At 53.7% G+C, this 19,203-nt stretch overlaps 1 protein-coding gene across 1 annotated transcript; it reads right to left on the reverse strand.

Moving 5' to 3' along the window:
* Window positions 1-8,939: 8,939 nt before the first annotated feature.
* Window positions 8,940-18,211, reverse strand: HOXB13 (homeobox B13). Its single transcript, XM_065699519.1, has 7 exons — window positions 18,014-18,211; window positions 14,649-14,819; window positions 13,408-13,479; window positions 12,083-12,860; window positions 11,083-11,344; window positions 9,339-9,477; window positions 8,940-8,948 (listed from the first exon to the last, which is right to left on the reverse strand). Exons 1-7 carry the CDS (start codon window positions 18,209-18,211, stop codon window positions 8,940-8,942), a joined length of 1,629 nt encoding a protein of 542 aa, XP_065555591.1.
* Between the last annotated feature and the right edge of the window lie 992 nt (window positions 18,212-19,203).

The raw sequence follows: 19,203 nt of genomic DNA on the forward strand, positions 1-19,203 counted from the left end.
TTTCCCGGAGGCGACTTGAAGCGAGAAAGTCTGAGAATGTCACTTAGCCAGGGTTCGTCGCCAAAAAAACGTGCTCTTGTTCGGGCAGCGATAAATTTCCCCTCTGGCACGGAGCAAATTGAACCACGGCGGGGGGGAGAGGGAAGGCTCCCGGCTGGCCGCGAAGGGATCCCTGCTCCAGCCTTGCAGTCCCGGCAGCTTCATCCCTAGGGGTCAGATCCAGCCCCCCCCCCCCCCGCCAGGCCACCACCCCCAGTAATAAGGTTGTCCCGGTGCTGTGACCCCCCCCCCCCAGTTTTGTCAGTCCCTGCACACAGAGGCTTTCTGATGGGGGAAAGATCCTGATTTATATCCGTGGTGTTACTGGATTGAATTATGCTTCCCAAGAGGTGAAAAGGGACAGACGCACAAGAACCCTCGGTCAGAGTGTGGGACAGGACTCAGGCCTTTGGGATGGGCTCGAGTGGACTTGGTCCCATATGTTGTCCCAGGGTTCTGTCATGTAGAGGAGCCTGTGGTCAAGGTCAAGCCATCTTCTGCTCTCAGCAGAGGGTACTATGGTGAGGTGAACAGTGAGGGTGCAAAATGCTCTGGTATAGTAGAGATAGGCAGGAGTATGAGGGAAGAGAGCAGAGAAATTGGTGTCCACAGATTCCCCTGAAGAATCTGGGGATCTCACTTCTTATCTCACTTGCATTTGACATTTGCAGGATAAATAAGGAGGAAAAGTGGTGACTCCCATTGATTGTGGTGTCTTCTTCTATTTTTTAGGACCAAATATGGACACAGCAGACAAAAACCCCAAAGATCTGGCTGAGCACAGGTCCCCCGTTTGTACTCAATTTCTCTTTCCTTCCATTCTGTTCTTGGAGCTGGTCAGAGATGTGAGTGGAGATGCGAAACCCCCAGGGCACTGAATGTTGGGGCTGGCAGACCTGTACTCACCACCTTGCCCTGCATCAGGCTGGTGAACCAAGACCCACTGTCAAATTGGCTTTGTCCTCCTGAAGTGTGAGCCAGGAGGGTTTGAGAAAGCTGTGTTTCAGAGACTGGCTCAAGGGAAGAGTTAGAAGAGGTTTACATTTTGGGAGAGAGCAGCCCTCTGAGGTGGACGCTGCTTGAGGCTCTTTATGGCCTGGGCCATCCTGCAATCATTCTTGGTGCTCCAGCCGCTGGGACCTAAATGCCTCCTGTTCCCCCAGTGCCTCTTCAGGCTTTATCTGAGCTCTGCTGCCGACCAGGCTGGAGGACCCCGCAGGTTTGCCACCTTTCACAGTGCTTCTGGAAGGCGAGTGAGATGCTGGGCGGATTTGGGAGGATTTCTTTGCAGCTTAGACTGTTAACGACGTTGGCCCCTATAGAGCAAAGTTCCATAGAGATCTCCACGTAGTTTACACTGGCTGTAAGAGGTGGAAATAAAATGAGAGATGATGGTAAAGGCAGAAGTACAACTCAAACCTCTCCAGCTGCAGGGTAGTACCCCAACCATCAGGCTCTTGAGCCTTCTGAAATACATTAATTCCTGTGCAGCAGAAGCTGTAAACCAAATGCAAACCAAATCTTGGGCTCTCAGTCTTGGGGTTTGAATTCATGCTGAGAACAGAGACAAGCCAACATCTTCTTTTGTCCTTAAGAAATCCTAGTCCTGAATGTTCCCTTTTTCTTCTAAACATTGGGTGGGGAAGAACTGGCTTGATCTTGGACAGCATTTAGTAAAGGATAACTATGGTCAAATTAAAAAGCTCTGATTATTTTATTAATGAGATTTCCTAATTCAACTATTTTACCTCTTTGTGGAATTCTAAGATGTGGAGCACAAGGGAAGGTAGTGGCACTGGCGGGATGTGACAAATACCAAAAGCCTTCAGTGGGTTTCCAGTTCTGCTCCATACATATCGCATTGTTTCATGCGTTTGTGTAACCCTAGGTTTAGTGGAATGTGCTTGAATGATGGTTGAGCACAGATGTAGGAAAAGACTGCCAAAAGCACTCCAAGAAAGGACATGGGACTGGCAATAAATAGAGCTGCATCAGCAGGAATGGAGGCTATGAGCCCTGGAATCTCATTCCAGATTTCACATCCTCCATGGACTGATGGTGATGGGGAACTTGGGAGAGGGACAGGAAACTGGGTGGCTGAAACTGTCCCAGCAGCTCAAGCAGCAGCTCAGCATTAGATTTAGCAACACAAAAAGAAGAGCAAGTCAGAAATCAACTGTAAGACAAAGTGCTCTCACACCTTGCCATAAGCTGGCCAGACTCAGGGACTAACAGAGCCGGGAGAAGGGGTGGTTGTGCCTAATTCCCTCTTTCCTCTGGGACTGTGCAGGGCTGTAGGAATGAGCTTTATAGTTCAATTTCATTTGCACTGACCTGAGTCACTGTGGGGGAAGACCCCATTTGTCACTGAGAACAAAGGGATAAGGTTGAGACCAGAATCTTTCTGGTTGCCAGTCAAACCATGCACTGATTCCCCTGACGTGCCCCAAAAAGCTCCAGCTGAGATCCCCAGCTCTGGGAGCCCCATCAGCCCTTTCCTCACCCACTTGGCAGCAGCCTGCTTGGCTCCAACCATGCCCAGCCCATCTGGGCACCAAGACAAGAGCCTGGGTCCTTGCCCATGCTCCACGGCCAGGCTTAAGCTTCTATTCAGCAGTTAGGATTGTGCATATGCACACTTAGGGCTGCTCAGGGTGCACATGACCCCCCTCTCCTGCCTTCCATCGCCTCTCCAGACTGCAGACAGAGCCATAAGGTATCATAAAGCTTAAGGTGTGTGATTTTTATGTAAACATTTATTTAGATGCCAGGTCTTTGGTCTGCTCGGGAGCCTCTGTACCTGGGGCACACTTCCTGCCGCCTGCAAACCTTCATGGCTCTTTGAAAACCCTCCTAAACGATGGGACACTTGGGACTAAGGAGTGAGGGAGTTCATGGAAATAGGAAGAGAAAACCAAGGGTCTTTATCAGAGATGGCGACATACATTAACCAAGGATTCCCCATAAAAATACCACTGACCTTCCTCTGCTTGTGAAAATCAATGTCTGAGGAGCAGCAGCACCACCGGGCCGCTTTCCCCATTCACACAAAAGCACCTTTTTTTTTACTGTTGGTGCGGAGGAAGGTCCCAGGGTTGGGCAAATACTTCACTGTGAAGGGCTGGAGGTAGGGAAATGGCTCCTGTTGCTTCTGGGAATAGGAACAAAGTCATTGGTTAGGGCCATCTGAATGAGGATCGGATCTTTTCAGGAAAAGCATCAGACATCTGGGATAGGCCGATACTTAAAAAGAGAAGAAATGCCATTGTTCAAAGCCATGTTTGAGCCGTACAGCGATGTAAAACACCACTTTCTAATCTAGGGGGAGATAGATGGTTGTTGCAAAAAGGGTGAACCTTCAAATGACAGGAAGCTCACCCCAACCTGCCATGTCGTTCAGCAGAGGAATTTTAACAAGAAGCACCTGCCTGTCTCTTGTAGCTCAGCACTGGCCTTTATGGCTTTACACACACTGTTAAATTTAATCAAGCACATCAGTTTACATATTGTTTCGAATGATGAAACCCTCTATGGCTGGGTTTTTACGTATAGCTGAAGGTACTAAGGTGTATTCAGAAAGACAAGAAACAATCACTCAGCCAAAACCACATTCGCACACTGTGCCTGGAGTCAGGAACTTAACGCTCTCAGCACCAGCACCCAAACGTTCTCAGCACCAGCATAGGAGAGCTCACACCCTGAGGAGTATCATAGGCAAGAAATGGTGAGATGCTAAAGGCATTTGACTTAACAAGCGATCTGCTCTTCATGCCTGCATAACACTGGTAGAAGCATTAGCCCAGCAAATGGTCCCCATGGGTACCCCAGCTCAGCTTGTGCTGCTGGAGAACTAGTGAGCAGTGGATTGTGATGTGTTTGCCACGATGCATTTCAGACTCAGAGCTGAGGTCATATTTTGCACTAACAATCATTCTCCAGGGTTAAAAAATGAGGGAAAATGGGAAGAAGCTAGTCCTGGGGGGAGGAGGGGAAGGAAGGATGCTCACGGCTTGGAAATCCCAGCACAAAGAGGAGGTCACGGATGATGCAGCACGTCTGAGGGCGCTGGATTCGCTGCCTGTGTACTCTGCATATAGCTGGCTCACATGTAGTAGGTCCCAGAGTCCCGAATGCATCAGACTCACTGATCTCTATGGAGTTAAACTATTCCTCCTCCTCTTTGTTCTGTATTTCTGGATGTCCAAAACCTGTGACCAAATTCATCTTCTTCCATCAAGGCAAAACTTCTTGGTGGCTAAAGAGAATGAGTCGTGAAGCCATGAATTCCCACTTCTTTCTCAACTGTCTGGCTCAGCCTCATCTTCACAGGCCCATGGGGACCATTTTTGGGTGCACATCTGAAAGAACACAAGAGCACATGTTACTTCAGCTATTGCAGGTCACGAATCTCTTGTCCATCTGAAAGACATTGTCTTAATAGGCTATTGCTTGCACAGGGCAGATGGGGAGACAGAGAAATCCAGGGGAGGGTAAGGAATCTCAGTTGCCGTGGCAGGAAGCGGCAGCTCTATCCCCAGCAGATCTGCAGCATAGGGCAGTGTTTCAGGGATATTGTGGAAGGACAAACAGGAGAAGCTGTAATAAGGTGATATAAAACAATGGCTCATACAGTAGAAAGGGTGTGCTCCATTCCTTGCAAATGTGCATGAAACGATGGTCCCAGTCTCCTCTGCACTAAACTTGAGGGAATTGCTTTGAACTTTAATGAACACAAGGGACTACACAATTTTACCAGGGCACTTTAGGGGAATTACTACTGATTTGTACGAACATAAGCCCAGGAGCTGAAGAGAGAGATGGGGAGAGGTGCCGGGCTCAGCACCCTTACAGAAGGAAGGGCTCATCCTCAGCCATGGGTGCTCAACAGAGGAGCTGCACCTCAACACCACTCCTGGCTTTTCAGTGCATAGTTCTGCCCTGGACAAAAGCTGGAAGCTCTTGCTCCCAGACACTGACTGAGCCCTTGCATTTACACAGTGCAGGAAAACGTGCATTTAACCCAATTTAGTTACTTTCTGCTTCCTGGCTCTCCTGTTCCTTGTGGAAAACTGATAAAAGCCAAAATACATGAGAAAAGAATATGGTGATTGATTTCTTTTCCAGGAAAGCCAATGCAATACTTCTGTCTCTGAGAAAGGTTACAAAAGGTGTGTTCCTGGCCTTGTGCACAGATATGAGTGCGTATGCACATACCTGAGGCAGTGACTGCTAAAGCAAAAGGAATTCCTTATATATCACTTAATTGGGGGGTTTGGGGAGTGTGTGTGTTTGGAAGCATAAAGTTATTATCGTATTTTCATAGATTGCAGAGCATTTATTTGTCAGGAAGTGATTTATCCCAGCGAGCCTTTTCCTGATGGGATTTTCCAAGCTAGATAAGGTTTTCCGCCTTTCCCTTGTCTGCTAAAAGCCCTTCAGGTCAACAATGACCATCCCATCAACCTCGGTTATTTATACCAGCAGCTACCGCGACCGCTGCGGCTGCCGGAGGACAACCTTGGATGTCCCATACCCCCCAAGGTGCTTGGTGTTAAGACAGATTAAGCTCCTGTGTCTCTCATTCACCTCCTTAAAGTAGCGACTGAACTGTCCTGCTAAACTGAGCCTTTAAGGAGGAAATGAAGCCAAGAGTCCAAGTTATTTTAGTTTTAATACATTATTGAGTGCTGCTGAAATAGATGCACGCAAACACAGACCTGTCTGTGCTTACATCCCTCCCATTTCCATCCCTCTCCAGCATTTCAGTGCATTCCAGTGGGAAGCAGATATGAAAGCCCACACACTTAGGTTCTGGTTTTGGTGACTTGACATTGTTGCAAGCTCTGTCTTGGCTCCTTTAGTCCAGGCTTGGGACTCTCCCTGACATTTCCACACCTCAATGCCTTTCACTTTTGCTTTTGTTGCCCGTACCTGGTTGCTGGGCTGCAGACCCAGGATGAGCCACTGACAGTTTCAGTGTTGGACGAGGGCAAGTTGGGGTTGGAGGCGAGTTTTAGTACCCCAAATCTTTTCTATACTCTAATAAACGGTCCCTGGAAGGTGACACAGGTGGGACCTGGGTTTTCCGGCCATTGCACACACCAAGTGACCCAAGCCGCTTTGCCAGCCTCGTACCTATGCATCACCCAGGATTTAATTGCATTAAAAAGCAACAGATCCTTTAATTCAGTTGCTTTATGCAACTGAAGATAAGCACCAGCAGGATTTATTTCTCTTCTCTGTGGAAACACCCTTCCCATAATCTCATAATAACCAACACACTGAGTTCCACGTATTTTGCTGCGTTAGGTAGTACCCTTTCTGTGGCCACAGAGGCTTTCATACTTGCTTACAAAAACCAAACGCAAGCGGGTGTATTCTTGAAGAAAGAAACTTATTCTAGCCTTGAGTATTTAGGGAAAAAAACAACCCTACGGGTACTGGGCTGGAAATGGCTGAAGGGGAAGGGAGGCAGTGGCAAAGTGAGTCAGGGCTTCTCCCTTTATAGGTAAAATTGTGCTTTGAAAGAGGTTTTCCCGTCCTGGGGCCGCAGCCGTTGCCCGTGGGCTGGAGCCTCAGGCAGAGCAGGGACCCCACAAACGGGGCTTTGCCCCCTCCTTTCTCCAGCGGGCTCTGGTTACTGGCCGGGAACGGGGGGAATCGCCCCGGTCTTGCAGTTTTTTGCACGCGAATTGATGGTGAGGAGGGTGCTGGATGCTAATGGGCAGCCCCGGCGTTCTGGGTGCTCGTTCATCGTCCTTTAAGAGAGGGGGAAACAAAAAGGGGGGGGGGGGAAGTGTTTAACCGTCAGAATAAAGACAAAAAGAGGTGCTCGGAGGGAATTGAAAAGAGCCCCTTTTCCTCCGTCTTTTGGTTGCAACGGAAAACCGCAGACGGGTCTCTAATGCGGGTATTTCACAGTCGTGCAGCGACATTAACATTCAGCACACGGATCCCTGCAGCAGGAATGAGATGGGTTTGAGTGTGAAGGAACGAAAACCCATTAGAAACCGACAACTGTATTAAATTTCAGCTGGGAAAATGGAAATATGTCTCACTTGGATGTTTACTTCTGTAGATCGGTGCAAACCCCCCCCCTGAAAAGAGCGATTTAGTTGCTGTTTAGGGAATATTCCATCTCAATGGCACTTCCCGAGCGCCGTGAGCCCCATCCATGGCCAGGCTGCTCGCAAGCAATAATCCTGGTTCGTCTTTTAAGGTTGTAGTTTGTAAAAAGCAATTAAGTCCTGTAGCAAAAAAAAAGATAACACCGATTCCGGTGGAAAATTAATCCCTATTTTGCCTTTGTAACACTTCTAATGGACCGAAAAGGCGTTTTCCTTGCAGGCTTGAGAGTAACGAATTTCATTTTACAATTTATTGGACGTAAGTACCATGAGGAGTTTTCCCGTGTTGTTTGCAGGTCTAAAAGGACACGGTGATGTGCGGCAGCACACAAAGATCGCGTTTCTTAGGGTCTGAAAACATAAAACCCATTTAAAAAAGAAAGAAGGGGTGAGAGGCAGAGCTCCCTTTTACATCGTGTTTTAGTTTTGGGCTCAGCTTAGGAAACAAATGGAGCGAGGACATAAAAAAGCTGTACCTTTAATTCGGCTGAAGGAGAAGCAGGGAAAGGAGGGAGCAGTCTGAGGTCCCCGTTAATGACATCCCGTCAAGATGCTTGTAAGCCCCAAGAATGTTTACAACGTGGGCTCAAGTTCAATGACAAAATCCTTTGAAGGGGAAAGGGGAAGGGGGGAAAAAGCAGCAGCCCAGACACTTTGTGCGGTGGGCATGAACTTGAACAAAGGAAAGGAGTCAAAGGCTGGGAGAGGGGGGAGGCGTGAAGGAAGGGCTGGGAGAGGCGATCCCGCTGCTGCTGCCTTCTGCGGGTCTTAGGTGGATCCGTGGTGCGTTTTGATTTATTCTGGGGAGAGGAAAGGAAAGGAAAGGTTAGGAGAGGAGAGGAGAATGGGAAGGGAAAAGATTCCAATGTGGTTTGTGCCTCACCTCGAGGCACGGTGGTGAATTAAGGTGACTCTGCAAGGGGCTCTGTTTCAACCACGAGTTTCTTACATCGCCAGGAACTCCCAGGACTCATCTGCCCGAATTTTGAGGCTGCTCTGCCCCAGGTTTTTGAGCCTCTGCTTTAAGTTTGAGGCGGCTCTGCCCTAGGTTTTCGAGCCTCTCTGCCCTGAGTTTGGGGCTGCTCTGCCCTGAGTTTGAGGCTGCTCTGCCCTAAGTTTGGGGCTGCTCTGCCCCAGGTTTTGGGCTGCTCTGCCCCAGGTTTTCTGAGTTTCAAGTTCAACGGCAAAGGGAGGGGGTGGGAGCCTTCACCTGGCCCAGCGGCCCCCGGCAGCGGCTCCTTCCCGGCGTTTTACGAGGATGTCGGGCCTTTCTCGCCCTTTGCTGAGGCCGCCGTGTAAAGGTTTTACAGCTCTCGCCGAGACTCTCCTCCTCCCCTTCCCATCTGCATTTTCCTCTGTGGATTTGGGGCTGGAGCTGGGAACAGGGGTTGGGGGCAGGGAGGGTGTCGTGTCTCCCAGTTTCAGCCCAATTTGCCCTTGGGCAGGGATCCTAACTGGGCTGGAGGTAGCTGGGGGTTTCCAGCCATTCCAGTGCGGGTTTGGGGACATCGGGGGAAGAGCTCCAGACGGGGGGTAACGAAAAGATGGGGAAAAGAAACATCAGCTCACTAAAAGAATTAACCCTTAACGTGCCATAGGGGGCAGCTTCAGGAGCAGCGTCCCTTTCCCGACCCATAAACAGGCCAGGTTTATTTTGAAGTGGACACAGGCATGGGAGACCACAACCGTATTTCTTTCCTTTTATTAAATTACTTATTTTTCTTTGCGGGACACCCGAGGGGCTTCCTCCTGCCCGTTAAAAACGCTTCTGTTCTATGGCGTCTACAGCCACACAGAAATCAGGGTGAGAAGGTTCATGACTGGTAACACGGGGGAAGGCAGCAGGTTTGGAGCTTTTCATCTATCCCCTCCTTCAGGAAAACCAGACGAACATTCCCAGCGCTTTCCAGCACCGGTGCCGCCGGCATTCGGGGCCGGGATGCTCCCACAGGGACAGCAATAGAGGAAATAAGTCCTGATTGTTTCAAAGCCGGGTGGTTCGGGGCAGGGACCGGCGGTTCCCGGTGCAGTTCCGCGCTCTCACCCTCCCTTTCCTCCCCGTTTTCCTCCTTTTTGGGGGGGAGTTTTTGCTGCATTCCAACAGCCCCAAAGACTCCTTCGGAATGGGGGTGGGATTGGATTTATTGCGTCTGCCCCACTGCCCCTGCTTACGTCACTGCTCGGAACGCTCAGCCCGAGCGCCATTGGCTGTTCCCCTTCCAGAGCTTCTGGCGTCATGCGTGACGTCACGCGGGGAGGGACGCTCTCCCAGGCGAGGAAGAGCTGCACCCTGGGGTGCCATCGGCACCTCCTGCAAAGCGCAGGGAGAAAATAGCTCGGGAAGACGGGGGAAAACGGGAAAACCAGGGGGGAAACGAGGAGAACGCGCCTGGCTTTTCTCCCCCCGCCTCGGTGGGAGCCAGAACCGGCCCAAGCCTTGAATGCTTAATAAATACATCATTAAACTAGAACAAACCCACTATGTAAAATGCTCATTACTTGGGGCACGTTGCTTCGGATTAAAAAAAAAAAAAAAGAAAAAGCAGCAAAAACATAAAAGGCAATTTTTTTTTATGCTCGTGGAAAGGGTGGTTTGGAGTTTATTCGCTTTTTGAGAGGCTTTTTGGGGCTTATGGGCAGGTTTAACCACGCTGCTGCTGCAGGGACTCTGCGAGCCGACACATCGCTGCCTTGAAACACCGAGATATCCAACAAAGGAATTTATTTGCGCTTCCCCGAAGCTGTAAATAACCCGAAAGAGCAGAGAAAAACGCGTGTTTGAGTGTATTCACTTTTCACCCTATTTATTCCGTTGAAAAGGATGACGACGCTTCTTAATATTAACCAAGATCATTTAGTATTACACGGGGATTACTCAGCACATGCTACGACGCGTATAGCTATAATTCCGTATTAGTAGGAGAAGGGAAATGTGTGTACAAATACACGTATATCAGCACAAACGAAAGCGCGTAGGGAATTGTACCGATTGCATTTACCTGTATCAAAATATAGGCACGAACATACATATAAGTGTGTATACGTACGTATGAAACACGTTTATATACACCTTGAGCTGAGTATATCTTTATATCCGCACATCCGGCACTACATCGCGTGGCTACGTGCATACCTTCGGGTATATCTAAATACACCAACACAAATATCGTCTATGAGAAAAGGTAAAATAATGCGTATTGCTAAATATGCGCATACCTATATGTGTATTTTATATATAACCGCGCCTTCCTGGACGTGTCCCTGCGGGTACCCAGTTGTCGTGCCGCGTTTGTGCGGCCAATTCTCACGTGTGTTTCTGGATACGCACCCGCGCTGTGTTTATTCTCCTTTAGACGCGCATTTTGACACTCCTGCCTGGATTAAGGGGGTTTTTGAAGCTCGTTTTCCGCTTTAAGTACGGCTTTTGCTTGCTAAAGACCAAATTCCCTGTGACCCCCGTTCTCATTCCCTGACAGCGCCGCTCCCGCCGCACGCAGGCGAGCCGGGAGTCGCGTTTTGGGGTTAATTCATGCAATTAGGCCAGGTTTTCCTTTTCTTTCTTTCTGATTTTGATTTGTGAGGATGCTGTTCGGACCGAAGCGGTGTCAGAGGGACGGAACACGACGTGGCAGCGGCGCTGTAAGGCAAGAGCAAACTGTACAGGGTCCTCTGCGTGCAAAGCGGGCGGGGATGGGGCGCCTTCCGCAGGCGCCCCACTTTCGGGGGTCCCCACCAGCCCCCCCGGGAGCAGAGGGAGCGGTGCCCAGCGCTCAGCGCTGCCCGGGCGGCGGGGACGGCTCAGCCTTCCCCGGCCCGCCTCGCTCCCCCCAGCGACAGTGCCGGAGCCCCCCGCGGGGATGGCTGGTTGGGGGGCAGACGGGGACCCCTTCGGCGCTTGCGGTGGCCGCGTCCTCACGGGGTGCTGCTGCTGCTGCTGCTGCTTTTGATTTTGGCCACGACCTTTTTCTCTTTCACCCGCCTGTTCTGGAACCAGATGGTGATCTGCCGCTCCGTGAGGTTGGTGGCGGCCGAGATCTTCCTCCTCTTGTCGCGGGTGATGAACTTGCTGCTCGCGTACTCCTTCTCCAGCTCCCGCAGCTGCCCTTTGCTGTACGGGACCCTCTTCTTGCGGCCCCGGCGGAAGGAGCAGCCGTCGGGGGGCAGCTGCCCGGCGGAGTCTGAGCGTGGGGAGAGATGGGGCTGAGCAGGTCGAGGGGTCCCGCGCACCCCGCACCCCTCCCGCACCCACCCACCTCCCACCACTTTTCCCTGCAAGCAGCACCCCTTCTCCCTGCCCCATTTCCTTCCTCCAGCCTCCTGACAAGGGTTATGTTTAAGTTAAAATACCCCTATTGGTATTTAAAGATTGCTTTTTTTTTTCCCCGGAATTTATTCATTTACTTTGTTTTTCTTTTCGTGGAAAAATCCAGGTATTGGCAGAATACCGACGGGGGTGAGACCCGCGTAACACCCGCGTAACACCCGCGGTTCCAGCCGAGCAGAGCCGCGGTTGTGGTGCCCCTGATCACGGCCCTGCACGATGCGAGCCATGCACACCCCTTATCCCCTCTAAAGCAGCCCCATTCCGAGGTCTGCCCTGGCCCGCAGAGGCTGGGATAGTGTCTGAAGCCGGATAGTATCACCATCAGCACCCGGATAGTATCACTGTCTCAACCCGGATAGTATCACTGTCTCAACCCGGATAGTATCACCATCTCCCTCCCTGCTCGGAAGGTGAGGAGCTGCAAAGGGCAGCGTTAATCTAAATGGTTGTTTTGTGAACCCTAATCTGGGTTCCTTCCTAGGTGTCACCGGGCGGCAAGAGCAGCTCCCCGGGTTATTTAAAGCCTTGGTCCCAATATCCCCCCACACGATGGTTCCGCACCCCCCTCCCGGCCCCCGCACTGGGTCGTTACCTGCAAAGGCGGATTTCAGGAGGTACCCGGCCTGCCCCTGCTCTTTGGGGCAGTACATTTGGCTGCCCCAGCCGCCGCCCAGAGCCCACGGCTGATGGTAACCGTCCACGGGCAGCAGAGTCTCATGCCGGGCCTCCCCCGGGCCGCCCAAACCCGGGACCACCGACACGTCCAGGTAACCGGCGACGGGCTGGTACGGGGCCCCGTAGCCGGGGTAGAAGGCGAACTCAGCGGGGCGGCTCTGGAAGTCCTCGGCGCCCGCGGGGGGTTCCAGGTATTTCTCGCCGGGGAAGGGGGCCTGGGCCGGGCCGGCCTTGAGCGCGCTGCGGGCGACGCGGCAGGAGTAATACCCGCTGCCGAAGTATCCGTAGGGCAGCGGAGCGGCGGCGGCAGGGCCCGGCGGGGCGGGCGGCGGCGGGGCGGCGGCGGGGCACGGCTTGGGCGGCTCGGCCGGGCCCTCCGCCGGGTACCCGGGGTTCATCCCGGCGGGGGGCGAGGGGCCCCCGAGGGCCGGGGCTGGAGGTGGCAGCAGCCCCCTGCCCTGGCCGCCTGCGAAGCCGCCGGCTGCCAGGAGCCCCTCGAGGCCCGGGGGGTCGCGGGGCTCCGGGGGCTGCATGGGGGGCGGCTCGGGGGCCGGGGCATGGGGAGAGCCGGTTCGGCAGCACCCGGGCACTGCCCGAGGGGGGTCCCCGGATCTTTTTAAAAGGCTGCGAGCTGCCGAGAGCTGCCTTTCCCCGCCGGGCTGCCCTGACGCAACGGTGCAGGGCTGCCTCATTGGCTGCAGCAGCGCGGGGGGAAAAGGACGGGGAAGGAGGGAAGAAAACCCAACCCCCCCCCCCAAAAAAAAAACCCCTTCAGCCCCAATAAACCCCGGCTGCAGAAATTGCGAAAATACTTTTATTGCAATGGGAGGAGGAGGAGAGCTCCCACCCCCCCTGCACGTGACAGGCGGGAACACGGGAGGCGGCTCTTGAGCTGCATCTGATGGCGTGAACGACATCTTGCCCCCCGCCCCCCCCAAAAGGGGGCAGAGCTGGGGGGGGGTGTGCGAGGGGAAGGAGGGGAAGGAGGGGAAGGAGACGGAGGGTTATGAACGACGCGAGGAGCAGTCCCCAGTGGAAGAATCCGGGCTCAGATTAAACCCCCCCTTTCTCTGCTTTCTTTCCTTCTTTTCTGCCCGGTGTGGCCCCATCTTCTCACGCTGGTCCGGGGGCTTCTGCCCTCCGAAAAAGCCCGATCAAGCCCTTGGAACCCCCCACCTTCGGCCTTTCTTTCACCCCTGCCTCACTCTCTGCCCCTGCTCGGGGGCTTTATCCCACACTCACCGTCGCGCAGCCCCACTTGCAGCTGCCAAAGGCCGAAACCTGAATCCCTGGGGAGGGGGACAGGGCAGGGTCCTAAACCAAGGGGAGATGGGAAAGGGGGTCACCGGCACCCCGAAAACATAACTGCAAAGGGGACATGCACACACACAATCTGCTTGTGCACAGCTATTGCCACGAACGGTGCTGGCACGGCCGTGGGCCGTGTCTTCAGGGCAGTGTGTGTATCCCTGCTAAGCAGCATCCCAAAGGGAAAGAGGCTGGGAAAGGGAAGTGGGAAAATAATGCACCACCTTTGGGATCCAGGAGCACCGAGCAGGTGGAGGCACAGGCAAAGGGAATGGACAGATGAGGCGGTGAGGGGCTGTGTGGGACAAATGCACTGAGGCCAGCGCTGTGGCCATGCTAAGACATTCTTCAGGTACGCGGGGTTTCAATCGTCTGTACATATGGTACAAAAAGAGTCGCCCCCTTTTCTCTCTGTTTTTCCCCCAAAGTCCTTGTCTAAGGGGAAGCTTTGTTGGGATGCCCCCGAAGGCAGCCGGGGCTCGTGCGTTGCTTCCTTCGTGCAAAGAAGAGCGGAGATTTCTGCCTTCTGATTATCAAAGCGCAAGAACACTTCTCCTTCTGCTACGTCTTTCGGCCACCAAAGCAAAGACCCGTCCGCCCCGAGGAGCCGCGACAGGGGTGAGGCTCAGGGCCAGAAATCCCCATAGAAAAGAGGGGTTGGAAGTGATGATCGCGAAGCTCGCCCAGGCGGGCAAAAACCCTTTTCGCTGCGGGAGGAGCTGCCCCCCAAAGACCTCTCTTCAGCTCCTTTCAGCCCCCGGGGCTCTGCTTTGCGCTGCCTCGGTGAGGTCCGCCCCGACCTCTCTCCCAGGGAAAGGACTAAAGGAATAAATCACATCCCGAAGCTGCATCTTCTTTCCTCGGCCCTTCTCATCAGCTAAAAATCTCGGTGTCACCGAAATCGACGATTGTCTCTTTTCTGCAGGGAAAGAAGAAACCCCCAAACAATTCAATGGTTTAGATCCCTGTGTTTTCAGCCTTCACCTTTCCGATTTCAAGGCTTCTTTCTTCCTTTCCCGCAGTTTAACGACTGCACTCCCGCTTTGATGCCCTTTTGATTCTCCTGCCCTCTCCCCATTTGCTACCCCGAGCGCTGGGGCTCGGCGGCCGCGACGGGCGGCCCCTGTTTGCCGACGGGGCCGCCGCTCCCCTGCGTCTCACCCCGCTTCCCCCACGGAAAGGTCGGGCTCGATCCGGAGGTCAAGGCCAAGTTGAAAGTTAAGAGCCTGTTGACTTCGGGGCTTCGCTGTGGCCGTCGGGGCCTCTGCAGCCCCACAGAGCCCCCGCAGCCGTGGGGAGGGCTCAGGCTTCGAAGGGAGAAGCTCCCGAGATGTCCCGGGTGGAAGCTGAGCGGGATCCGCGGACAGAGCGACTTGCGGCTGGCTTTCCCGGTAGTTTATGTCACTTCATTTCCTTTTATTCATATATATACGTATATATATTTATCCAAACGGGGAGGAAAGCAAGAGGAGGAGCGGTATCCACCGGCGCGCATGGACACCCCGATAAAACAGAGGACGGAACAACCGATTCATGGAAACACGGGTTTATTCCTTCTCTTACGGCTGCAGACGCTGGAATCGGGCCCCGCAGGAGCAGCGTTGGGGATTGGGGGGACATAATTCACCTTTTTCATCCCCCCAAATCAACCCCCCCTCTGCGCTTGGGCTGGTTTATTCAGAGGCATTCCCGAATCCCGAGATTCCAGCGTACCTCGTGCTTTTAAGACCGCGCTTCCCTTCAGTTCAGCTTCTTGATGCAGGAATTTTCGAGCAGGCGCTTTTTTTTTTGCCGTGGAAATCGTTTAAAATGTGTTTTCCAAGCTGATATTAGGATTTCCGTTCTTTGACACTTTAACAGGGAATATTTTAGAGTAATGCTTAAGGTCACAATAAAGGGAGAGGAACTGGGTGATTTTAAAGGGAGAAAAACTGGTTTTTTTCACCAATTCCTCTTTCGATGTTTGGGCTTAAAATCGTGAAATGCTCTTATCAGTTCTCAGTGATCCTTTTATTATATTCTCTATAGGACCCATTTAATATTTATGCCATCTGGAACGGAAAAAAAGCTGCGGAAAAACTTCCTAACTTCTTAGTCTCTGATTTTTTTAAGCAATTGAATTTGAGGCTGAGGTTACAAAATACAAGGGGGAAAAAAAAACACCCTCAAAACCAACCCAAACCCCAAAGCAGTTTGAAGAGGGTGGAAAAAAAAAGAATTGGAACTACTTAAAGCCTTAACGTTTGGAAATAATCAATTGTTGGAAAATCGAATTCTGGGTCTGGACGGGAGCCCAGCTCTTTGGTTGCTGATTCTGGCCATATTTCTGGGAAGAAAAAGTCAAATAAAGGCGAACATTTTGATCTTTCCTTTCTTTTCTTTTCTATCCCCTTCACCACCGGCCCCTCCTTTCCCACCCCACCGGCATCCCCGGAAGATGTAGGTGCGAATATTTCTCTCCCTGATGCCTGGAGGGCCAGAATCCCAACTTTTACAGCGCGTTTCTCGTGGATCCTTTGAACGGATCAGCTGGCAGGGGAACAGAGAGCGTGGCCTGACTTCTCTTTGCTCTTTTTATCCCCTCTCTGCGCTGAAGCCCCGGCGCCGCAATCACTGCAGCGCACTTCTGACACCCCCTCGCTTTTCGGGGGGGGTGAAACGCGGGGTGATTTCAGCCTCGGGGTGTTTGATCGAACCCGGTTCTCGCCCACCCTGCACCTTCCAGGTTTCTTCTCCCCTCCCCAGCCTTGGCTGGAGGCTCCTTCCTCGCCTTTCATTTCCTTTCGGAGAAGCCGGGAGGGCCGCGCTCCACCGCGGGTGGCTGCTGCGCTGCTCCCGGGCTGTCCAACGTGGAAGCCCCAGGCTGGGTCTCTCCCTTCTGCTCACCAAAATGGAAAACGACATTGCGGGGAGCCACGGCAGCTCCCCAAAGGCTGCAGCCGCTGCTGCCCTCCGCTCCCAGCCCAAATCCTGCTGCTCCCTTGGGAAATGCCCCTCCAGGAGTCCCCTTCCCACCTCCTGCATCCTCCCCTCCAGCCCCAGCCTCTTCCAGACTGAGCTCCTGGGTAGGGAGGCCGAAACGCGTCATTTCACTCTACGTGCACCGTGCCCTGTGCCTGTGCATCCCATGCATCCCATCCAGCGGGAGCAGTCCTTTTGCCTGAGCGTGTTTCCTTACAGGAGCTGAGCCCAGCAGCGTGCGCCCATCACTGCACGCACCAGGGTCTGCCTCTGTGCTCCCCAAGTTCCTGCTCAGGCAAAGCGATTTATTTCAGATGTTGTGGGAGGAAAGGGGAGTTGCTTTGTGCTTGGCTTCTAAGCCCTGGTTCTGATGTTTAATTCCTTAGGAGACACCGGGATCCTTTGCTCTTCCCTGTTGCTCCCTCCTCCACTCATGGGAGCCTGAAGCCGGGTGTGGGTCATGCAGGCAGTGAGAGGGGCTACACGCCTGGAGGGGCCGCATTTTGGGTGAAATCAGGAGGATTTGGAGGTCTGTACTCAAAAGTGCGCTCTGCAGAAGGTGAATCTGGTGGTACCTGGGTGAGCCTGGAGGTGGGACCCAGAAGAATCACCTTCCTTCATAGCACAAAGCTGTAGGTGAGCCCCGGCTCCAGCACAGCTCTGCTGCTCTCCAGGGGTTATTGCTCTTTGCTGGTCTCTGCAGATCAGCCCTAGGGCAGGAATTCAAACACAAGGACTTCATGTGCTGGACCGAGCCACTGATGGGGTGATCACCAGTGAGGATCAGGCCCTGTCAGCTGGCACAACTCACGCCCTGTGCTCAGGGAAGCCTCTGGTCACAAATCAGGGCAAGACAAGAGATGGCTGCTCCTAGCCCCAGGCTGGGCACGGAGCTGCTCAGGCCAGCGGGATGGTACTGAGGACCCCAGGCCAGTGGGGACCACTGCAATGGGGAATTCTGCCTCGTGCTGCTCATGGCAAAACCTCCCCAGGCCCTTGGGGATCAGAGGTTTCAGAGCATGTAAAATATTGGGGATCGGAACCTCCTCGGGGCAGCCGCACGGAGGAGGAATTGGGGAAGGGCCCCATGGAGGTGTCCGGGCTGCGGCAGCGCTGCTTTTCCGGCTGAATCCTGTGCGTTTCCCACCTGCACTGCAGGGAGAGATCTGTGTGCCCCTAAAAACTGGCCAAGGGTTCCATTCGCGGGGCGCAGAGAGGCTGTGGCTGCCCCAGCCCTGGCAGTGCTCAAGGCCAGGTTGGACACAGGGGCTTGGAGCAAGCTGCTCCAGTGGAAGGGGTCCCTGCCCGTGGTTGGAGCTGGAGGAGCTTTAAGGTCCTTCCCAACACAAACCAGGCTGGGATTCTACGATTCAAGGATTCAGGGTTCTTCCACCTTCTACCTCCCGAGCCTGGTGGTGGATCCTTAATGCCTAAAAAGGGTTACCTGATGGTGCAGGCTGGGCTTTGCGTTATCCAGGCAGAGCAGAGTCCACAGCAAGTGTGTTGGGACACTTTGGGGTGAACGCATTGCCTCGACATTGCTACAGCCACTGCGAGAGGGTCCGGACATTGCCCTCACCGCTGCTGCTGCCATTGCCAGCGCCTGGGGAGGTCTCTCCGGCCCTCCTCTGCCCACTGCGCTGCGGCTGCGGCTGATTCCCAGTGGGGACAGGAGGATGCAGCGTAGGAAGGCATGGAGCATCACACCCGGCCCATCCCAGAGCTCAGCTGTGCCCTGGGCTGCAGCGTCGTGGGGGATAGGGAGAGACGTCCCCATCCCGGTGGACTTTAATGGGATTTTACACATTTCTGCTTCTTCCATAACTCAAGGGGTGAGAGTGGGGTCTCCTCCCAGTTCCCCCCCCCCCCCATCCAAGTCTGAGATCCCACCTTAAGGTGGGAATAGCGATGGGGAAGGGCTGAGCTCAGCGGGTGCCGGGGGGGCAGCCGGGATGGGGGGTCCAAAGGTCGTTCTTTCTCCCCCCTCCACCCCTTTCCTTATTGCAGGGGCGGCGGCCGGGGCCGCCCGAGGCCGAGGCGGATGGGGAGGAAGGAGGGAGGGAAGGAGGCAGCCGCCGGGGGGGGAAAACGCAGCCGCCTCCCGCCTCCCTTCCCGGGCTGCAACCGGGGCTCGGGGGGCTCCGGGGACCTGAGCAGGTTTTTACCCTTCAATGGAAAGCGAAGTCCTCCAAATCCAGCTATTTCCTGGCATTTCCGAGGCTAAATCCGCCGCTTCCCCTTCGCCACGTTCCCGGCGGCCAGGATTGATGCCGACTTAATTTGCTCTGGGGATAAATGTGTTGCTGGGGCTCAATTGAAAGCCCAAACGTTACTTGCCAGAATGGTGGAGACAATAACGCCGAGTATTAGTGGATGGGTGAGTGAATTGTTTGTTTTCAGGCAGTGCCAGACTACATTAAGTCCCACTCGTGAATACCGTGGCGGGATCGTTGCTTCACAACAGGGATCGAATGCTTTGTATTCTGCTTTGCGGAGACAGAATTCCGCCCTTTTCCCAAGGGCAGAGCACAGGGAAGAGCCCATCACCCCGCTCCGACGTTTGTGACGGCTTTTCCTCTCCCGTTTCCTTCCGAAGGGGGGGATTGGGACTCCTGCCCCCCGCTTTTGAGGGTTCTCGGGCACTTGGGGCCGCTTACACCCGGGGAAGCCGGACCAGAGCTCGGCTCGGGGTGGCGATGCCGAGAAGCGCGTTAGGAGGGAAGGAAGCACAGCGGCGAAGTTGGCGGCAGTTAAAGGACAGTGAATCTG

Source organism: Lathamus discolor, chromosome 20 (genome assembly GCF_037157495.1).
Source record: "Lathamus discolor isolate bLatDis1 chromosome 20, bLatDis1.hap1, whole genome shotgun sequence".
NCBI lineage: Eukaryota > Metazoa > Chordata > Aves > Psittaciformes > Psittacidae > Lathamus > Lathamus discolor.